Source organism: Salvelinus fontinalis, chromosome 32 (assembly GCF_029448725.1).
Source record: "Salvelinus fontinalis isolate EN_2023a chromosome 32, ASM2944872v1, whole genome shotgun sequence".
Taxonomy (NCBI): domain Eukaryota; kingdom Metazoa; phylum Chordata; class Actinopteri; order Salmoniformes; family Salmonidae; genus Salvelinus; species Salvelinus fontinalis.
The window spans coordinates 2953323-2975669 of record NC_074696.1 but is presented as its reverse complement, the minus strand read 5'-3'; the positions used below and the strand labels follow the sequence as shown (position 1 = coordinate 2975669).

The window sequence follows — 22347 nt, the reverse complement described above, 5'->3', positions numbered from 1 at the left end:
TGGAATGCTAAACCAGACAGGATTAAACATGCATATTTATATAATGAATGTGTTTGGGAGGCTAAAATTATACAATATTAAAGCATTAAGCATCTCATTAAAAGCTTCACTCATACATGAATTGGTTTGCCAGTAGATAAGGCTCAGCCTTTATACAGGACTGCAACTTCTCATTTTACAATTAATTGAAAATTAAACTTTGTTCAACGTAAAGCTGGTTACAATTTATGTTATCCTCCAGAAAAAGACAGAACAAATATTACAACAAATAATATGGTTAAACTCAAATATGGATAAATAAATAAAAATTTGCTCAGAGCATTTTGAGAAATGAGCTCCTTTCTTTAGTCGCCAACGGAGCAACGCTTCCACACGGAGGCTGGGTGATCTCACGTTAATTTACTTTACCTTTTATTATTTTAATTAAAATGTTTATGATTAACCAACATGACAATGATTTTGAGAAATGAACATTGCTGATATGAAAACTGTTCCACAAAAATGAGCAGATGGAAATCATAACTGTTATGCAGAAAGGTAGGATAAAATGGTACGTTTTCCCGTTAAAACTCACACGCCGCCTACGAAGTCTTTAGAAAATAATTGCCTCAGAATTTCCATGGTTGGATTTTGTATATAGCCTGATAATATGAAATAAAACTTTTCAGGTTTCAAACAATTATGTACGTTTTCAAAATGCATCCTGCCTCCAGCTAACCTTGTAGTGGTGGATGACGCTCTGATAGACTGTTGAATTGTGAATGGGAGACGCACTTCAATTAGCAGTTGAGAAATGGAAAAATCGTAGCTATTTAAAAAAAAATCAAAACTGTTAACCGGTGACTGCATCTAGAATTGCTGCACATGTTCTACTCCGGCAGCAACAGGAGAAATCTCTCTCTCTGTGTATGCTGTGAGCGTGACAAAGTCGTGTTGGATAAATAAGCTACGTGATGACTAACCAAAGGCCAATTTAATTATGCAAATGAACCTACACACAGATAAGCATGGTGGTCAAAAAATGTACTTACATCAACTGGTATTTTCATCAGTGAATAAAAAGCATTATTTTGCAATGGGATTTTTTTCTTCTATCGGTCATTTTGACAACAGTTGTCACCCTTTTGGGGTGGATCCCCCCCCCTCCTCGCTCACCCACATCAGGTTTTACAACGGTCATAAATTCCTGCTTAGAAACTCTCTCTTCGCTGCCATGGAGTACAGAGAGAGAGCCTGCGGAGGGAGGGAGAGAGAGAGCCTGCGGAGGGAGAGAGAGAGAGAGCCTGCGGAGGGAGAGAGAGAGAGAGCCTGCGGAGGGAGAGAGAGAGAGAGCCTGCGGAGGAAGTACAGAGAGAGAGCCTGCGGAGGGAGAGAGAGAGAGAGCCTGCGGAGGGAGAGAGAGAGAGAGCCTGCGGAGGGAGAGAGAGAGAGAGCCTGCGGAGGGAGAGAGAGAGAGAGCCTGCGGAGGGAGAGAGAGAGAGAGCCTGCGGAGGGAGAGAGAGAGAGAGCCTGCGGAGGGAGAGAGAGAGAGAGCCTGCGGAGGGAGAGAGAGAGAGAGCCTGCGGAGGGAGAGAGAGAGAGAGCCTGCGGAGGGAGAGAGAGAGAGAGCCTGCGGAGGGAGAGAGAGAGAGAGCCTGCGGAGGGAGAGAGAGAGAGAGCCTGCGGAGGGAGAGAGAGAGAGAGCCTGCGGAGGGAGAGAGAGAGAGAGCCTGCGGAGGGAGAGAGAGAGAGAGCCTGCGGAGGGAGAGAGAGAGAGAGCCTGCGGAGGGAGAGAGAGAGAGAGCCTGCGGAGGGAGAGAGAGAGAGAGCCTGCGGAGGGAGAGAGAGAGAGAGCCTGCGGAGGGAGGGAGAGAGAGAGCCTGCGGAGGGAGGGAGAGAGAGAGCCTGCGGAGGGAGGGAGAGAGAGAGCCTGCGGAGGGAGAGAGAGAGAGAGCCTGCGGAGGGAGAGAGAGAGAGAGCCTGCGGAGGGAGAGAGAGAGAGAGCCTGCGGAGGGAGGGAGAGAGAGAGCCTGCGGAGGGAGGGAGAGAGAGAGCCTGCGGAGGGAGGGAGAGAGAGAGCCTGCGGAGGGAGGGAGAGAGAGAGCCTGCGGAGGGAGGGAGAGAGAGAGCCTGCGGAGGGAGGGAGAGAGAGAGCCTGCGGAGGGAGGGAGAGAGAGAGCCTGCGGAGGGAGGGAGAGAGAGAGCCTGCGGAGGGAGGGAGAGAGAGAGCCTGCGGAGGGAGGGAGAGAGAGAGCCTGCGGAGGGAGGGAGAGAGAGAGCCTGCGGAGGGAGGGAGAGAGAGAGCCTGCGGAGGGAGGGAGAGAGAGAGCCTGCGGAGGGAGAGAGAGAGAGAGCCTGCGGAGGGAGAGAGAGAGAGAGCCTGCGGAGGAAGTACAGAGAGAGAGCCTGCGGAGGGAGAGAGAGAGAGAGCCTGCGGAGGGAGAGAGAGAGAGAGCCTGCGGAGGGAGAGAGAGAGAGAGCCTGCGGAGGGAGAGAGAGAGAGAGCCTGCGGAGGGAGAGAGAGAGAGAGCCTGCGGAGGGAGAGAGAGAGAGAGCCTGCGGAGGGAGAGAGAGAGAGAGCCTGCGGAGGGAGAGAGAGAGAGAGCCTGCGGAGGGAGAGAGAGAGAGAGCCTGCGGAGGGAGAGAGAGAGAGAGCCTGCGGAGGGAGAGAGAGAGAGAGCCTGCGGAGGGAGAGAGAGAGAGAGCCTGCGGAGGGAGAGAGAGAGAGAGCCTGCGGAGGGAGAGAGAGAGAGAGCCTGCGGAGGGAGAGAGAGAGAGAGCCTGCGGAGGGAGAGAGAGAGAGAGCCTGCGGAGGGAGAGAGAGAGAGAGCCTGCGGAGGGAGAGAGAGAGAGAGCCTGCGGAGGGAGAGAGAGAGAGAGCCTGCGGAGGGAGGGAGAGAGAGAGCCTGCGGAGGGAGGGAGAGAGAGAGCCTGCGGAGGGAGGGAGAGAGAGAGCCTGCGGAGGGAGAGAGAGAGAGAGCCTGCGGAGGGAGAGAGAGAGAGAGCCTGCGGAGGGAGAGAGAGAGAGAGCCTGCGGAGGGAGGGAGAGAGAGAGCCTGCGGAGGGAGGGAGAGAGAGAGCCTGCGGAGGGAGGGAGAGAGAGAGCCTGCGGAGGGAGGGAGAGAGAGAGCCTGCGGAGGGAGGGAGAGAGAGAGCCTGCGGAGGGAGGGAGAGAGAGAGCCTGCGGAGGGAGGGAGAGAGAGAGCCTGCGGAGGGAGGGAGAGAGAGAGCCTGCGGAGGGAGGGAGAGAGAGAGCCTGCGGAGGGAGGGAGAGAGAGAGCCTGCGGAGGGAGGGAGAGAGAGAGCCTGCGGAGGGAGGGAGAGAGAGAGCCTGCGGAGGGAGGGAGAGAGAGAGCCTGCGGAGGGAGGGAGAGAGAGAGCCTGCGGAGGGAGGGAGAGAGAGAGCCTGCGGAGGGAGGGAGAGAGAGAGCCTGCGGAGGGAGGGAGAGAGAGAGCCTGCGGAGGGAGAGAGAGAGCCTGCGGAGGGAGAGAGAGAGCCTGCGGAGGGAGAGAGAGAGCCTGCGGAGGGAGAGAGAGAGCCTGCGGAGGGAGAGAGAGAGCCTGCGGAGGGAGAGAGAGAGCCTGCGGAGGGAGAGAGAGAGAGAGGAGGGAGAGAGAGAGCGGAGGGAGAGAGAGGAGGGAGAGAGCGGAGGGAGAGAGCCTACGGAGAACAAACAGCTTCTCTTTAGAAAACTCCTAACCCCCAGAATGTAATTATTTTTGAGAATGTGGGAGTGGTCCGTGAATAGGTTTCATTTGGTGATCTCATGAAGGACAGAAAACACACAACTATATCTCTTAAAGCTGTCAGGTATACTTCTGAATGCTGTATAAAATGGATGAATAAGTCTAAGAATACTTTTGAAAAGACAACAAAATGTGATTTAGTCTAAATGAGAATTGAATGTTTTATGGTACCTTATTCACAGTCAGTAGCCACGCCCACATGGGCACAAACATGAGACCCGCCCCTTTACTATTCAAGTATAAAATCCCCCGTGACTCAATTCACACCAGACCACGGTGTAAACTAAGGTTGCAAAATGGTCGACTTTCTAAGACCCGAAGATATGAAGCGGTAGAATTGAAATGGTTGACACTACAACTCTGAGATCATTCCCACGTTGAAATGGAAAATAAATCTACAAAACTAAAAAGAACGATTATTCAGACCGCAGCTGTTCGAATACTTTAGTCTGGTAAACGCATCCGCTCTAAGAACAGTTCTGAATGCTACTCTGAAGTATCCATTATAACAACTACGATAGACTGTGACTCCTGGGGAACGCACCTTTCTGTCAATACTCTCCAGCAGATGGACCAGCGACCACAGAGAGAGAGACAAGACACTCGTAAATATGTAAATTGCAATTTATTTTCGAATGAGCGGTCGTTCATGTAAGGTATTAGCAATTTCTACGAGTGTAGTTATCAGCTATGAGTTTCCCGCTTTTGAGGCGGTCCACACCCCCTTCTCTTTGTCTACCAAGCCGTTATATCCGTTTCGGCCACTAGGGACTATATTTGTATTACGTAATACTAATTGTGGGTGTGTTTCATGTATTTCTGTGATTTGATTAGTAAGTTAGTAAATTAATTATTAAACCAATTTGTGTTTTGCTGATTCATAATTTCGTGCAGATATCCAAGGGTTTGCGACGTTCAGTAATGAGACTGATGATGTCATAATGCATTACTAGAAGACTCGAGAAGAAAATAGTCGATTCGGAAAAACAGACTAAACATTTTCTCGTGGTGCCGACTTCCTAGTTAATTAAAGTTTACATGAATAGTTAATCACGTAATAATAATAATTATTATTCAGATAATTTATTTGATAAAATAAGTCTTCACATTTAATTATAGTCAGACACGACACAGTCATAAAAAAAAATGATAATAAATAAACGCTTTTCATTTACTTTATGGGGCCAAAAGCTGGCAATTGCCGGCTAACAGAAACCCTAAACAGATTATACTATAAACTACAGCTTACTGCTAACAAAGGAGCTAAATAATATTAGTCATGTTTATATAATATTGGCTACTTATTACATTTTGTGTTGTAAATTGTGTACAATTACATTTTCCTGTATTGTTCCCAGGGCAAATGAGACCTAGGTCTCTCGTTGTTTCCAACGGTTACATAGAAGTTAATAGATGATGCTTCTAGAAAAAAAATGACCTAAATGCATAAAGGGAAATAGAACACACTCTAAATCTAAAATGGCAGATTAGACGGTGTGTGCTCGTTCGTGACCAGTGGGCATAAAACCACTTCATCACACAGAGGTTGATATGAAGGAGGGTGAAGACATACGGACCCTTATTCCAGGAGCACTCTTCTTGGCCTCGGCCCTCAACCTCGTCAACTTCAGATCTGACTTGGTCTTCTTGTAGTCTTGTTTACCTGAAATATAAAAATGGATATATATATATAAAATCAATTAAAATAAATATAATGGCTGAGTGCTGGCAACACACAGGACCAGTAAACCCGCTCCTGGACCGTTACCGTCTAAACCCGCCCCTGGACCGTAACCGTCTAAACCCGCCCCTGGACCGTAACCGTCTAAACCCGCCCCTGGACCGTAACCGTCTAAACCCGCCCCTGGACCGTAACCGTCTAAACCCGCCCCTGGACCGTAACCGTCTAAACCCGCCCCTGGACCGTAACCGTCTAAACCCGCCCCTGGACCGTAACCGTCTAAACCCGCCCCTGGACCGTAACCGTCTAAACCCACCCCTAGACCGTAACCGTCTAAACCCACCCCTAGACCGTTACCGTCTAAACCCACTCCTAGACCGTAACCGTCTAAACCCACTCCTAGACCGTTACCGTCTAAACCCACTCCTAGACCGTTACCGTCTAAACCCACTCCTAGACCGTTACCGTCTAAACCCACTCCTAGACCGTTACCGTCTAAACCCACTCCTAGACCGTTACCGTCTACATTTACATTACATTTAAGTCATTTAGCAGACGCTCTTATCCAGAGCGACTTACAAATTGGTGCATTCACCTTATGAACCAAGCTGCACTGCTTCTTAACACAGCGCGCCTCCAACCCAGAAGCTGAGACAAGGATATCCCTACCGGCCAAACCCTCCCTAACCCGGACGACGCTAGGCCAATTGTGCGTCGCCCCACGGACCTCCCGGTCGCGGCCGCCTGCGACAGAGCCTGGGCGCGAACCCAGAGACTCTGGTGGCGCAGCTAGCACTGCGATGCAGTGCTCTAGACTACTGTGCCACCCGGGAGTGGCGCAGTGGTCTAGGAGTCTAAACCCACTCCTAGACGGTTACCGTCTAAACCCACTCCTAGACGGTTACCGTCTAAACCCACTCCTAGACTGTTACCGTCTAAACCCACTCCTAGACCGTTACCGTCTAAACCCACTCCTAGACCGTTACCGTCTAAACCCACTCCTAGACCGTTACCGTCTAAACCCACTCCTAGACCGTTACCGTCTAAACCCACTCCTAGACCGTTACCGTCTAAACCCACTCCTAGACCGTTACCGTCTAAACCCACTCCTAGACCGTTACCGTCTAAACCCACTCCTAGACCGTTACCGTCTAAACCCACTCCTAGACCGTTACCGTCTAAACCCACTCCTAGACCGTTACCGTCTAAACCCACTCCTAGACCGTTACCGTCTAAACCCACTCCTAGACCGTTACCGTCTAAACCCACTCCTAGACCGTTACCGTGGAATAGAGTTCCATGTAGTCATGGCTCTATGTAGTACTGTGGAATAGAGTTCCATGTAGTCATGGCTCTATGTAGTACTGTGGAATAGAGTTCCATGTAGTCATGGCTCTATGTAGTACTGTGGAATAGAGTTCCATGTAGTCATGGCTCTATGTAGTACTGTGGAATAGAGTTCCATGTAGTCATGGCTCTATGTAGTACTGTGGAATAGAGTTCCATGTAGTCATGGCTCTATGTAGTACTGTGGAATAGAGTTCCATGTAGTCATGGCTCTATGTAGTACTGTGGAATAGAGTTCCATGTAGTCATGGCTCTATGTAGTACTGTGGAATAGAGTTCCATGTAGTCATGGTTCTATGTAGTACTGTGGAATAGAGTTCCATGTAGTCATGGCTCTATGTAGTACTGTGGAATAGAGTCCCATGTAGTCATGGCTCTATGTAGTACTGTGGAATAGAGTCCCATGTAGTCATGTCTCTATGTAGTACTGTGGAATAGAGTTCCATGTAGTCATGGCTCTATGTAGTACTGTGGAATAGAGTTCCATGTAGTCATGGCTCTATGTAGTACTGTGGAATAGAGTTCCATGTAGTCATGGCTCTATGTAGTACTGTGGAATAGAGTCCCATGTAGTCATGGCTCTATGTAGTACTGTGGAATAGAGTCCCATGTAGTCATGTCTCTATGTAGTACTGTGGAATAGAGTTCCATGTAGTCATGGCTCTATGTAGTACTGTGGAATAGAGTCCCATGTAGTCATGGCTCTATGTAGTACTGTGGAATAGAGTTCCATGTAGTCATGTCTCTATGTAGTACTGTGGAATAGAGTTCCATGTAGTCATGGCTCTATGTAGTACTGTGGAATAGAGTTCCATGTAGTCATGTCTCTATGTAGTACTGTGGAATAGAGTTCCATGTAGTCATGGCTCTATGTAGTACTGTGGAATAGAGTTCCATGTAGTCATGGCTCTATGTAGTACAGTGCACCTTCCATAGTCTGTTCTGGACTTGGGGACTGTGAAGAGACCTCTGGTGGCATGTCTTGTGGCGTATTCATGGGTGTAGAGACGAAATAACTACAGTAATTGTGTTCTGACTATGCCTGCAGAGAGAGATTAGTCAGTAAACTTCCTGAAATCGCAGGGTTAAATATAGTCTGCCCTATATGAAGAACCAAATTAAAATAATTACCCAACATATGACAAATAAATTATTTATGGCTTTGCCGTACAGGCAGGTTTTTTGGACAACAATGGCATTTAATCACACACAATATGACAGGACTCAGGGTTCGAGAGGAGCTGTGGGTGGTGAAGAGCAAGATGTGGTCGATGGATGGAGAGTCACACGGTTTTTCCTTCAGGGTCTGACCAATGAAACCACCAATTGGGGGGAGATAACCAAAATGTGTTCAAAAACCGAAAGAACCGTTTGTTGAATTTGTAGAACGGTTTAGATCAGAGGTGGTGTCGTGGTAATTTCCTGTATTACTCAATAAAGAGAGAGAGAGAGAGAGCCAACCACACACAAGTCAGAGTTAAATTATGAATTCCATCTTAATATATATACAAGCTTCACCAAAGCCCTTTAATGACTCTCAGATCAATTCAGTGTCTATCAATGAATTCTCTGAGAGTGCTTACAAAACAATTCTTAGTTTCATTTATAGCCAAGATACACCTCCTCTCAACTTACAGGTAAAGAATCCTTTACCCGAAAGAGGAGTATCCTATCGCTAGACAGCATCAGCTATAAATCATCGTTCAGTTTGATCTCCCAAGACAAAGTTTCAATCTCATGCTTGATACTTCACTGTCTACCAAAACATTACCTCATCCAATGGCATATATATCAATTGTCATTTCTAGATATTCCCAAACCTGGACAAACTCAAAATCAGACAGTGAACCCCTTAGGTCAAATACTAGGTCAAGATAAGGGCAACCTCAGAGGGGAAATACAATGGTTCCAAACACGGCCAAACTCCTTTCCCCCCATGAGAAAAGTAGGGAGTGACTGACGTACAGACATTGTATGAGATAACTAACTGGTTCCCCATTAATAACGCCATCCCATCACATGGTTTAAGATTATAGTTACAAACAACGTTCCCATAAGAAACCATTAGAATTCTGCCACGACAGTGGTTAGACACGGTGGGTTACCTGACATGGGGAGATAAAGACATACTCAATTACCACCCCCCCCCCCCCCCAAAAAAAATGGGGCAATCACTCATCAGCTGATGCAATCCATACATGATGACTTGCGAAAAACGTTTGTTTCCACAACTAATGACTGGGGGGGGAGACAAAACCACGGCGACGTCATCGACAGGTTGTCACGACTGAACAGTCGTCGTCAAACAACATAATACACCGTCTGTCATCAGAGATGTCTAGGTTCCCGAGTGAAACCAAACAACATTATTCATTCAGCAGAAGAGAAACCTGGTGTATGTAATTATTGAGGGATTTCTGGTCACTGGCAACAAGAATGTCGGAAAAGGAAAAGTGATTTAATAAGAAGAAGTGGCCGGGAGGAGAAGAAGAAGAAGTGGCCGGGAGGAGAAGAAGAAGAAGTGGCCGGGAGGAGAAGAAGAAGAAGTGGCCGGGAGGAGAAGAAGAAGAAGTGGCCGGGAGGAGAAGAAGAAGAAGTGGCCGGGAGGAGAAGAAGAAGAAGTGGCCGGGAGGAGAAGAAGAAGAAGTGGCCGGGAGGAGAAGAAGAAGAAGTGGCCGGGAGGAGAAGAAGAAGAAGTGGCCGGGAGGAGAAGAAGAAGAAGTGGCCGGGAGGAGAAGAAGAAGAAGTGGCCGGGAGGAGAAGAAGAAGAAGTGGCCGGGAGGAGAAGAAGAAGAAGTGGCCGGGAGGAGAAGAAGAAGAAGTGGCCGGGAGGAGAAGAAGAAGAAGTGGCCGGGAGGAGAAGAAGAAGAAGTGGCCGGGAGGAGAAGAAGAAGAAGTGGCCGGGAGGAGAAGAAGAAGAAGTGGCCGGGAGGAGAAGAAGAAGAAGTGGCCGGGAGGAGAAGAAGAAGAAGTGGCCGGGAGGAGAAGAAGAAGAAGTGGCCGGGAGGAGAAGAAGAAGAAGTGGCCGGGAGGAGAAGAAGAAGAAGTGGCCGGGAGGAGAAGAAGAAGAAGTGGCCGGGAGGAGAAGGGAAAATGTAATCCAGACAACAGCCGCATTGTTGATGCAGAAATGTAAGAATCTCTCCCCATCTCAGCAGAGGTTGTCAGATGCTGTGGAGGTAAACAGACTCCCTCTTTCCGTCCCATGTCAGCTGGCGTACATATGAAAATCAGATATATAGATGGTTAATAACGGTGCAGTAGATATGGGTGCTGAAGTCACTGTATTGCCCATATTTTACGCAAAAACGTATGTCCTCAGTACACGGGCAAGAACATGAGAACGACAGGAGTGGAGGAGAGACAGATATGAAACAAACCATTATCCATTTCTATTGGTCCAATGAAGATTGATGCAAGGGTGTGGATAGGCTCATTTGAAACAACTTATGTTAGGCATTGATGTTATTATTCAACTTGACATCTACATTGAACATTTCTGAAGGGAAGGTGACGTGGCAAACAGGAAACTATAGACACTACTAAAGATCTATGGGACATGGGTATAGTGTAACAGGAAGCTATGGACACTACTAAAGATCTATGGGACATGGGTATAGTGTAACAGGAAGCTATGGACACTACTAAAGATCTATGGGACATGGGTATAGTGTAACAGGAAGCTATGGACACTACTAAAGATCTATGGGACATGGGTATAGTGTAACAGGAAGCTATGGACACTACTAAAGGTCTATGGGACATGGATATAGTGTAACAGGAAGCTATGGACACTACTAAAGTAGTGATTACAGATCTATGGGACATGGATATAGTTGAACAGGAAGCTATGGACACTACTAAAGTAGTGATTACAGATCTATGGGACATGGGTATAGTTGAACAGGAAGCTATGGACTCTACTAAAGTAGTGAGTAAAGGTCTATAGGACATGGGTATAGTGTAACAGGAAGCTATGGACACTACTAAAGTAGTGAGTAAAGGTCTATGGGACATGGGTATAGTGTAACAGGAAGCTATGGACTCTACTAAAGGTCTATGGGACATGGGTATAGTTGAACAGGAAGCTATGGACACTACTAAAGTAGTGATTACAGATCTATGGGACATGGGTATAGTTGAACAGGAAACCACTACTAAAGTAGTGAGTAAAGATCTATGGGACATGGGTATAGTGTAACAGGAAGCTATGGACACTACTAAAGTAGTGAGTAAAGATCTATGGGACATGGGTATAGTTGAACAGGAAGCTATGGACACTACTAAAGTAGTGAGTAAAGATCTATGGGACATGGGTATAGTGTAACAGGAAGCTATGGACACTACTAAAGTAGTGAGTAAAGGTCTATGGGACATGGATAGAGTGTAACAGGAAGCTATGGACACTACTAAAGTAGTGAGTAAAGGTCTATGGGACATGGGTATAGTGTAACAGGAAGCTATGGACACTACTAAAGGTCTATAGGACATGGGTATAGTGTAACAGGAAGCTATGGACACTACTAACGTAGTGAGTAAAGGTCTATGGGACATGGGTATAGTTGAAGCTATGTATCCTACAGATACCACATTACTTAAACACGACTGTAGTGAGTTGGTTTTGGATCAGCTCTCTGATGGGTTTATAGAGTTGGTTTTGGATCAGCTCTCTGATGGGTTTATAGAGTTGGTTTTGGATCAGCTCTCTGATGGGTTTATAGAGTTGGTTTTGGATCAGCTCTCTGATGGGTTTATAGAGTTGGTTTTGGATCAGCTCTCTGATGGGTTTATAGAGTTGGTTTTGGATCAGCTCTCTGATGGGTTTATAGAGTTGGTTTTGGATCAGCTCTCTGATGGGTTTATAGAGTTGGTTTTGGATCAGCTCTCTGATGGGTTTATAGAGTTGGTTTTGGATCAGCTCTCTGATGGGTTTATAGAGTTGGTTTTGGATCAGCTCTCTGATGGGTTTATAGAGTTGGTTTTGGATCAGCTCTCTGATGGGTTTATAGAGTTGGTTTTGGATCAGCTCTCTGATGGGTTTATAGAGTTGGTTTTGGATCAGCTCTCTGATGGGTTTATAGAGTTGGTTTTGGATCAGCTCTCTGATGGGTTTATAGAGTTGGTTTTGGATCAGCTCTCTGATGGGTTTATAGAGTTGGTTTTGGATCAGCTCTCTGATGGGTTTATAGAGTTGGTTTTGGATCAGCTCTCTGATGGGTTTATAGAGTTGGTTTTGGATCAGCTCTGTGATGGGTTTATAGAGTTGGTTTTGGATCAGCTCTGTGATGGGTTTATAGAGTTGGTTTTGGATCAGCTCTGTGATGGGTTTATAGAGTTGGTTTTGGATCAGCTCTGTGATGGGTTTATAGAGTTGGTTTTGGATCAGCTCTCTGATGGGTTTATAGAGTTGGTTTTGGATCAGCTCTCTGATGGGTTTATAGAGTTGGTTTTGGATCAGCTCTCTGATGGGTTTATAGAGTTGGTTTTGGATCAGCTCTCTGATGGGTTTATAGAGTTGGTTTTGGATCAGCTCTCTGATGGGTTTATAGAGTTGGTTTTGGATCAGCTCTCTGATGGGTTTATAGAGTTGGTTTTGGATCTGCTCTCTGATGGGTTTATAGAGTTGGTTTTGGATCAGCTCTCTGATGGGTTTATAGAGTTGGTTTTGGATCAGCTCTCTGATGGGTTTATAGAGTTGGTTTTGGATCAGCTCTCTGATGGGTTTATAGAGTTGGTTTTGGATCAGCTCTCTGATGGGTTTATAGAGTTGGTTTTGGATCAGCTCTCTGATGGGTTTATAGAGTTGGTTTTGGATCAGCTCTCTGATGGGTTTATAGAGTTGGTTTTGGATCAGCTCTCTGATGGGTTTATAGAGTTGGTTTTGGATCAGCTCTCTGATGGGTTTATAGAGTTGGTTTTGGATCAGCTCTCTGATGGGTTTATAGAGTTGGTTTTGGATCAGCTCTCTGATGGGTTTATAGAGTTGGTTTTGGATCAGCTCTCTGATGGGTTTATAGAGTTGGTTTTGGATCAGCTCTCTGATGGGTTTATAGAGTTGGTTTTGGATCAGCTCTCTGATGGGTTTATAGAGTTGGTTTTGGATCAGCTCTCTGATGGGTTTATAGAGTTGGTTTTGGATCAGCTCTCTGATGGGTTTATAGAGTTGGTTTTGGATCAGCTCTCTGATGGGTTTATAGAGTTGGTTTTGGATCAGCTCTCTGATGGGTTTATAGAGTTGGTTTTGGATCAGCTCTCTGATGGGTTTATAGAGTTGGTTTTGGATCAGCTCTCTGATGGGTTTATAGAGTTGGTTTTGGATCAGCTCTCTGATGGGTTTATAGAGTTGGTTTTGGATCAGCTCTCTGATGGGTTTATAGAGTTGGTTTTGGATCAGCTCTCTGATGGGTTTATAGAGTTGGTTTTGGATCAGCTCTCTGATGGGTTTATAGAGTTGGTTTTGGATCAGCTCTCTGATGGGTTTATAGAGTTGGTTTTGGATCAGCTCTCTGATGGGTTTATAGAGTTGGTTTTGGATCAGCTCTCTGATGGGTTTATAGAGTTGGTTTTGGATCAGCTCTCTGATGGGTTTATAGAGTTGGTTTTGGATCAGCTCTCTGATGGGTTTACAGAGGCATCCGTTGGAAAACCCAGAGTTTCTCTCATACACGGACGGTTCAAACACTGGTGGAGGGGGGGAGGCAGGCTGGGTAGTTACCACAATGGACAAGGTGATAATACCAGGCAGATTAGATTTGAGAAAAGCAGACGTTTACTTTATGAGTGACACGATGTGTAACTATTGCATACAACTCCTCTAGGGGGGAATAACTCCTCTAGGGGGGAATAACTCCTCTAGGGGGGAATAACTCCTCTAGGGGGGAATAACTCCTCTAGGGGGGAATAACTCCCCTAGGGGGGAATAACTCCCCTAGGGGGGAATAACTCCCCTAGGGGGGAATAACTCCCCTAGGGGGGAATAACTCCCCTAGGGGGGAATAACTCCTCTAGGGGGGAATAACTCCTCTAGGGGGGAATAACTCCCGAGGGGGGAATAACTCCCGAGGGGGGAATAACTCCCGAGGGGGGAATAACTCCCGAGGGGGGAATAACTCCTCTAGGGGGGAATAACTCCTCTAGGGGGGAATAACTCCTCTAGGGGGGAATAACTCCTCTAGGGGGGAATAACTCCCGAGGGGGGAATAACTCCCGAGGGGGGAATAACTCCCGAGGGGGGAATAACTCCCGAGGGGGGAATAACTCCCGAGGGGGGAATAACTCCCGAGGGGGGAATAACTCCCGAGGGGGGAATAACTCCCGAGGGGGGAATAACTCCCGAGGGGGGACATGACGTAGTGCCAGGACAGTGGGTGATGGTAAAGAAATATGACAGACACATTAGGGTCAAAATGGGAAGATCCTTATCAAGTTTTTCCCTCATAACGAGGTCAGCAGTAAAAGTCCAGGGAAAATCCACAATGGATACATGTCACTCATTGCAAGGTTGTACATGTTGATGACAAAGCGGGAACCTGGAGAATAAAGACCTGATTGGCCCCCGATTGCTAATCAATCTCGGGTGAAGAAGCATAGTAAGATGATCAGAACCTGATAAGATTCTATGTTGTACACTTCAGTCATCTTATTAGGGATATCTAGGTGAAATGTCCAACGGTTTCCTGAAAATCAGGACATGCTTACTCAGGGGAAATCCATGTGAAATATACATTTATCTTGAAACCAGGACATGTTAGTTTCACTTTTTTGTTTCCTTCGTTACAGGTTATGAGAAGCTATCGTCTGAGGCTGCAGCAATACCCCTCGACTGTTCCTGAATCTACTGCCTGAGGCTGCAGCAATACCCCTCGACTGTTCCTGAATCTACTGCCTGAGGCTGCAGCAATACCCCTCGACTGTTCCTGAATCTACTGCCTGAGGCTGCAGCAATACCCCTCGACTGTTCCTGAATCTACTGCCTGAGGCTGCAGCAATACCCCTCGACTGTTCCTGAATCTACTGCCTGAGGCTGCAGCAATACCCCTCGACTGTTCCTGAATCTACTGCCTGAGGCTGCAGCAATACCCCTCGACTGTTCCTGAATCTACTGCCTGAGGCTGCAGCAATACCCCTCGACTGTTCCTAAATCTACTGCCTGAGCCTGCAGCAATACCCCTCGACTGTTCCTGAATCTACTGTGAGGCTGCAGCAATACCCCTCGACTGTTCCTGAATCTACTGCCTGAGGCTGCAGCAATACCCCTCGACTGTTCCTGAATCTACTGCCTGAGGCTGCAGCAATACCCCTCGACTGTTCCTGAATCTACTGCCTGAGGCTGCAGCAATACCCCTCGACTGTTCCTGAATCTACTGCCTGAGGCTGCAGCAATACCCCTCGACTGTTCCTGAATCGATACAAGACCACCGGTGAAGTGCTCAGCTCCTTATCAACCAGTGGAACGGAAGAAGTATTCCTCACTACCGGCAGACTGTCAGAACATAATGTCTAATAGTTATCTATGGGACTGATACCAGTGTAGAAGAGCTGGTCATGTCTAATAGTTATCTATGGGACTGATACCAGTGTAGAAGAGCTGGTCATGTCTAATAGTTATCTATGGGACTGATACCAGTGTGGAAGAGCTGGTCATGTCTAATAGTTATCTATGGGACTGATACCAGTGTAGAAGAGCTGGTCATGTCTAATAGTTATCTATGGGACTGATACCAGTGTAGAAGAGCTGGTCATGTCTAATAGTTATCTATGGGACTGATACCAGTGTAGAAGAGCTGGTCATGTCTAATAGTTATCTATGGGACTGATACCAGTGTAGAAGAGCTGGTCATGTCTAATAGTTATCTATGGGACTGATACCAGTGTAGAAGAGCTGGTCATGTCTAATAGTTATCTATGGGACTGATACCAGTGTAGAAGAGCTGGTCATGTCTAATAGTTATCTATGGGACTGATACCAGTATGAAGAGCTGGTCATGTCTAATAGTTATCTATGGGACTGATACCAGTGTAGAAGAGCTGGTCATGTCTAATAGTTATCTATGGGACTGATACCAGTGTAGAAGAGCTGGTCATGTCTAATAGTTATCTATGGGACTGATACCAGTGTAGAAGAGCTGGTCATGTCTAATAGTTATCTATGGGACTGATACCAGTGTAGAAGAGCTGGTCATGTCTAATAGTTATCTATGGGACTGATACCAGTGTAGAAGAGCTGGTCATGTCTAATAGTCTATGAGACTGTCTATGTCTATGAGACTGATACCAGTATCTAGTCTGATAAAACATTTCTGCAGCATTGAAGGTCCCCAAGAACACAGTGGCCTCCATCATTCTTAAAAATGGAAGACGTTTGGGAACCACCAAGACTCTTCCTAGAGCTGGCCTCCCGGCCAAACTGAGCAAATCAAGGAGAAGGAATTTGGTGAGGGAGGTGAAGCCAGTCCATGTTGGATCTCCATGCTCTGACCCCTGGGGTGCTAACTCCATGCTCTGACCCCTGGGGTGCTAACTCCATGCTCTGACCCCTGGGGTGCTAACTCCATGCTCTGACCCCTGGGGTGCTAACTCCATGCTCTGACCCCTGGGGTGCTAACTCCATGCTCTGACCCCTGGGGTGCTAACTCCATGCTCTGACCCCTGGGGTGCTAACTCCATGCTCTGACCCCTGGGGTGCTAACTCCATGCTCTGACCCCTGGGGTGCTAACTCCATGCTCTGACCCCTGGGGTGCTAACTCCATGCTCTGACCCCTGGGGTGCTAACTCCATGCTCTGACCCCTGGGGTGCTAACTCCATGCTCTGACCCCTGGGGTGCTAAAACTGACAGGCTGTCTGACAGAGGGCGTTGTGCGTTTTCATAGACACAGCTGGTGTTGCATCATTCTACTGGAATCATAACTCAACCGACCACACCACCCATCCCTTCCTCTTCCCTCCTGTCCTCTCCTCTCCTCTCCTCTCCTCCCATTCCCTCCCGTCCTCTTCTCCCATCCTCCTCATCTTCCCTCCTGTCCTCTCCTCTCCTCCCATTCCCTCCCGTCCTCTTCTCTCATCCCCTCTCATCCCCTCCCGTCCTCCTCTCCTCTCCCGTCCAATCCTCTTCTCATCTCCCATACTCTCTGCCAGGCAGGCGGGTGGATGACAGCTGACTAGTCAATTATGAACCCATAATAATAGTATTTAAACCCAGTGTCAGCAGTGGTGTTTTTGACAGTGTCTGACATCACAGAAGCCTCGCTCTTCATAAAGCGCCAGCTTAGTTGCAGCCTATGAATTACCTTAGCGGCATTACCATGTGGCGTTCCCTTTTCAGGTCTCTCAAAATAAACTAAAAATTGCCTCATACTATTCTGGAAGATTTTCTTTTCTATACTCTTGTTGTTGTTTATCAACCAGTTTTAGAGAACCGCTGGTTGTGTTTCTTTCTTGTCACAGGGAAATAAAAAAGGGAGGACGTAACCGTCTGTGACCTGCGGTTACATCTTTGAATTGATGAGTAGGAGAACGTCGCAGAGACGTCCCCTATGGCACCCTGCTCCCTTTACAGTCTACTACTTTTTAAACGGAGCTCTTATGGACCGCTGTATAGGGAACAGGGTGTGGTTTGGGCCTCGGCAGCCCATTGAAAAGGCCTCGGCAGCCCATTGAAAAGGCCTCGGCAGCCCATTGAAAAGGCCTCGGGCAGCCCATTGAAAAGGCCTCGGCAGCCCATTGAAAAGGCCTCGGGCAGCCCATTGAAAAGGCCTCGGGCAGCCCATTGAAAAGGCCTCGGGCAGCCCATTGAAAAGGCCTCGGGCAGCCCATTGAAAAGGCCTCGGGCAGCCCATTGAAAAGGCCTCGGCAGCCCATTGAAAAGGCCTCGGCAGCCCATTGAAAAGGCCTCGGCAGCCCATTGAAAAGGCCTCGGCAGCCCATTGAAAAGGCCTCGGCAGCCCATTGAAAAGGCCTCGGCAGCCCATTGAAAAGGCCTCGGCAGCCCATTGAAAAGGCCTCGGCAGCCCATTGAAAAGGCCTCGGCAGCCCATTGAAAAGGCCTCGGCAGCCCATTGAAAAGGCCTCGGCAGCCCATTGAAAAGGCCTCGGCAGCCCATTGAAAAGGATACAGCGGGAGAGTAGATAGTGCTGTAGGAAACACACAGGACAGTACAATCATAAAATGTAGAGATCAGAGCGGTTTCATGTCCCATGTTATGATAAAGACTGTGGCGGTCATCACATAGTGTCAGCTGGTTATTGTCATGCAGAAAATCCTGCCGGTCTAACCGGTTATTTACCGTCAATAAAACATGTTTAGCTTCTCCAGGCCTGTAAGTATACGAGCCACTGATGTGTGTAACATCTACATGAAGAAACCCAGTGATAAAATCATTTAAATAAATACAGCATCTCAATGAATCCATTATTTATTTTAGTCACAGAACACATAATAATATGAAGAAAATGTTTTTCAAATCGAACAGAATATGAGTTGGTCTACTGTATGTTATAGACTAGATACTGTATGTTATCTATGATATAGACTGTAGGCTTGTTCATTTATCAGACTAGATACTGTATGTTATCTATGATATAGACTGTAGACTTGTTCATTTATCAGACTAGATACTGTATGTTATCTGGCTATGATATAGACTGTAGACTTGTTCATTTATCAGACTAGATACTGTATGTTACCTGTCTATGATATAGACTGTAGGCTTGTTCATTTATCAGACTAGATACTGTATGTTATCTATGATATAGACTGTAGGCTTGTTCATTTAGCAGACTAGATACTACATGTTATCTGGCTAGATACTGTATGTTATAGACTAGATACTGTATGTTATAGGCTAGATACTGTATGTTATAGACTAGATACTGTATGTTATAGGCTAGATACTGTATGTTATCTATGATATAGACTGTAGACTTGTTCATTTATCAGACTAGATACTGTATGTTATCTATGATATAGACTGTAGGCTTGTTCATTTATCAGACTAGATACTGTATGTTATCTGGCTATGATATAGACTGTAGGCTTGTTCATTTATCAGACTAGATACTGTATGTTATCTATGATATAGACTGTAGGCTTGTTCATTTAGCTGACAGGATACTGTATGTTATCTATGATATAGACTGTAGGCTTGTTCATTTATCAGACTAGATACTGTATGTTATCAATGATATAGACTGTAGACTTGTTCATTTATCAGACTAGATACTGTATGTTATCTATGATATAGACTGTAGGCTTGTTCATTTATCAGACTAGATACTGTATGTTATCTATGATATAGACTGTAGACTTGTTCATTTATCAGACTAGATACTGTATGTTATCTATGATATAGACTGTAGGCTTGTTCATTTAACAGACTAGATACTGTATGTTATCTATGATATAGACTGTAGACTTGTTCATTTATCAGACTAGATACTGTATGTTATCTATGATATAGACTGTAGGCTTGTTCATTCATCAGACTAGATACTGTATGTTATCTATGATATAGACTGTAGGCTTGTTCATTTAGCTGACAGGATACTGTATGTTATCTATGATATAGACTGTAGACTTGTTAATTTATCAGACTAGATACTGTATGTAATCTGGCTATGCTCCATGTTATATAGGCTGTAGGCTTGTTCATTTAGCTGACAGGATACTGTATGTTATCTGACTATGATATAGACTGTAGACTTGTTCATTCATCAGACTAGATACTCTATGTAATCTGGCTATTCTCCATGATATAGACTGTAGGCTTGTTCATTTAGCTGATAAGTCCAGTGCCATTAATTGATGGTAAAAAGAAAATAATTAGCTAAATAAGATGGGGGAAAAAATGTCCTTTCTATGTGTGATGATTTGAAGTGGCGGAGCGTAAAAGTGATCCTTTGAAAAACAGGTCCTATATGCTAGATTTAGAGTTATTTAGCAGCTTTAGGTGTGAATGATCTAAGAGGAAGGCACGAAGAACTCCAGCCGTCCAAGCCATAGACGGTTCACTGACGCCATCCAGTAAAACAGTACCGTACGCTATCAGACCAACAGGCTCCGAGACAGCCCCCAAGCCATAAGACTACCAAATACTCAATTAAAAATGGTATCCACACTGACTGTCAGTGAGTGACTGTGTATATGGTTTGTGTATATATATATATATATATATAGTCTGAGTGTGTTTAGGGATTTCACAGTAAAGTCTACACCAGTTGTATTGAGCGCATGTAACAAATACATTTTATTTGGAGCCTGCTTCCTGTTTCCTGTTCTGCACCCCCTGGTGTCGCAGGTCTAAATCAGTCCCTGATTAGAGGGGAACAATTACTTTTTTTATAATAATAATAATAATAACAGTGGAACTGGCTTGGAGGTCCAGAGTCGAGTTTGAGGGGGCCAAATATGTACCAATAAAACTGGGTTACACAAGATGGAAGGCCAGTACATGGACAACTTTGGTTGCACAACAGTGCAATTTTCCAACAATGCCATTTGGGATGGAGGTTGACGTCAAAGACTGAGATAGAAGCTGTTGAAATGGGATCAGCCCTAGTCAGAAGAAGACAATACGAGTCAGTAACCAGGTTTCCATCCTTATAACCAGTAAAGTACTTTGACATTTTTTTATGCAACAGGTCTGATGGAAACAGAACATTTTTTAGGTAAACTTTCTAAATGTCGACAAAACACACGCTAGACAAGGTGGGATGGTTTTGTGTCGGTAAAAATTAATTATGCGAGAAATGGCGGTGGAAACGCCTTAATGCGCAAATATTGATATAAATGTTTTTTTGTTACCCTGGTAACAAGCCCTGAAAGGGAGCCTGGGTAATATGTAGAAATATTATACCACGGATATTGGACAGTATTTTATGTTTTGTTTTTAAGTAAAAAAACTGTTTTATGGGTAGTGAATAGGGTTGCACACTTTGGGGAATATTCCGTGGGAATATAAGGGAATTAACAAAAATATATGCAAATTAATATTAATACCATTTACAATGTAGATGTTTTTTGATTTGTATATATTTACCATATAAGTAGACAAAAACAAACCTTTTACCTTATCAGTAGGCAATTGCAAATGATTAAATCCTTCCAATAGAAATACAAAAAAACAATTTAGTTACGAATTGAACTTTAATTACATGAGTCGACTCTTCACATGGGATGATTTCACTGAACAACAAAAAGGGAATATTAAATGATCCATCGCATCTCCCAAAAACGTTTTCAACATACATCTGTAAAATTATAGTTTCTAGACTAAAGCTTGGGTTGTCTTCCTCTCAGGCTTCCATGTCTTCTCCCTGGACCTCCTCAATGTCCACCTCCTGAACATCAGACTTCAATGTCACTTTCCAACCTGGTTGAGGATGGCTCGTGGTCAGGCTCAAAAAAGCCTCAAATTTGCCCGGATGTCCACCAATTTTTCAACCCTTGTATTGGTCAGCCTGTTGCCTGCTTTGGTGTGTGTGTTCCCAAACAAGGACCCGGAGGCGGGTGATGTTGGTGGGATTTGGAGGATGATGGAGGCAACAGGGGAAAGAGCCTCAGATCCACAAAGTCCCTTCCACCAGGTGGCTGATGAGATATGTTGGCACGACTGCCATATTGCATCTCCATCCCAAAGCCCTTGCTTGGATGTGTACATCGCCAGACTGCCAAGAACCTTGCCCTCATCCAGGTCAAGGTGGCGAGACACGGTAGTGATGACACCATAGGTCTTGTTGATCTCTGCACCAGACAGGATGCTCCTGCCAGCGTACTTGGGGTCCAACACCCTGCGGCGTGTATGGGCTTCAGGCAGAAGTCTTCACACTTTGATGTATTTCAGAACTGCAGTTTCCTCTGCTTGGAGCAACAGTGAAGTGGGCAGGGCAGTACGGATTTCTTCTCTTACGTCTGCAAGCAGAGTCTGAACATCAGACAGGATGACATTGTCTCCCTCAATCCGTCCACTGGCTACTGCTATAGGTTTCAGGAGTTTCAGGCTGCTTACCACTCTCTCCCAAAATACATCATCCAGGAGGATCCTCTTGATGGGGCTGTCCATATCGGCAGACTGTTATGGCCATTTCTTGGAGAGACTCCTTCCCCTCCAGGAGACTGTCAAACATGACAAGACCACCCCAATGGGTGTTGCTGGGCAGCTTCAATGTGGTGCTCCTATTCTTCTCACTTTGCTTGGTGAGGTAGATTGCTGCTATAACTTGATGACCCTTCACATACCTAACCATTTCCTTGGCTCTCTTGTAGAGTGTTTCCATTGTTTTCAGTGCTAATGATGTCCTTGAGGAGCAGATTCAATGCATGAGCAGCACAGCCAATGGGTGTGATGTGAGGCTAGGACTCCTCCACTTTAGACCAAGCAGCCTTCATGTTCGCAGCATTGTCTGTCACCAGTGCAAATACCTTCTGTGGTCCAAGGTCATTGATGACTGCATTCAGCTCATCTGCAATGTAGAGACCGGTGTGTCTGTTGTCCCTTGTCTCTGTGCTCTTGTAGAATACTGGTTGAGGGGTGGAGATGATGTAGTTAATTATTCCTTGCCCCTGAACATTCGACAACTCATCAGAGATGATTGCAA

At 45.9% G+C, this 22347-nt stretch overlaps 1 protein-coding gene across 8 annotated transcripts in view; it reads right to left on the bottom strand.

Annotated features, from left to right (window-relative positions):
* triqk (triple QxxK/R motif containing) overlaps nucleotides 1-22347 on the bottom strand; it is a 40421-nt gene that overhangs the window by 5605 nt on the left and 12469 nt on the right. For all 8 annotated transcript variants that reach the window (XM_055893220.1, XM_055893217.1, XM_055893221.1 and 5 more), the window contains one exon: nucleotides 5304-5389. In XM_055893220.1, the coding sequence (XP_055749195.1) occupies nucleotides 5304-5389 (86 nt within the window). The remainder of the gene's footprint in view (nucleotides 1-5303; nucleotides 5390-22347) is intronic.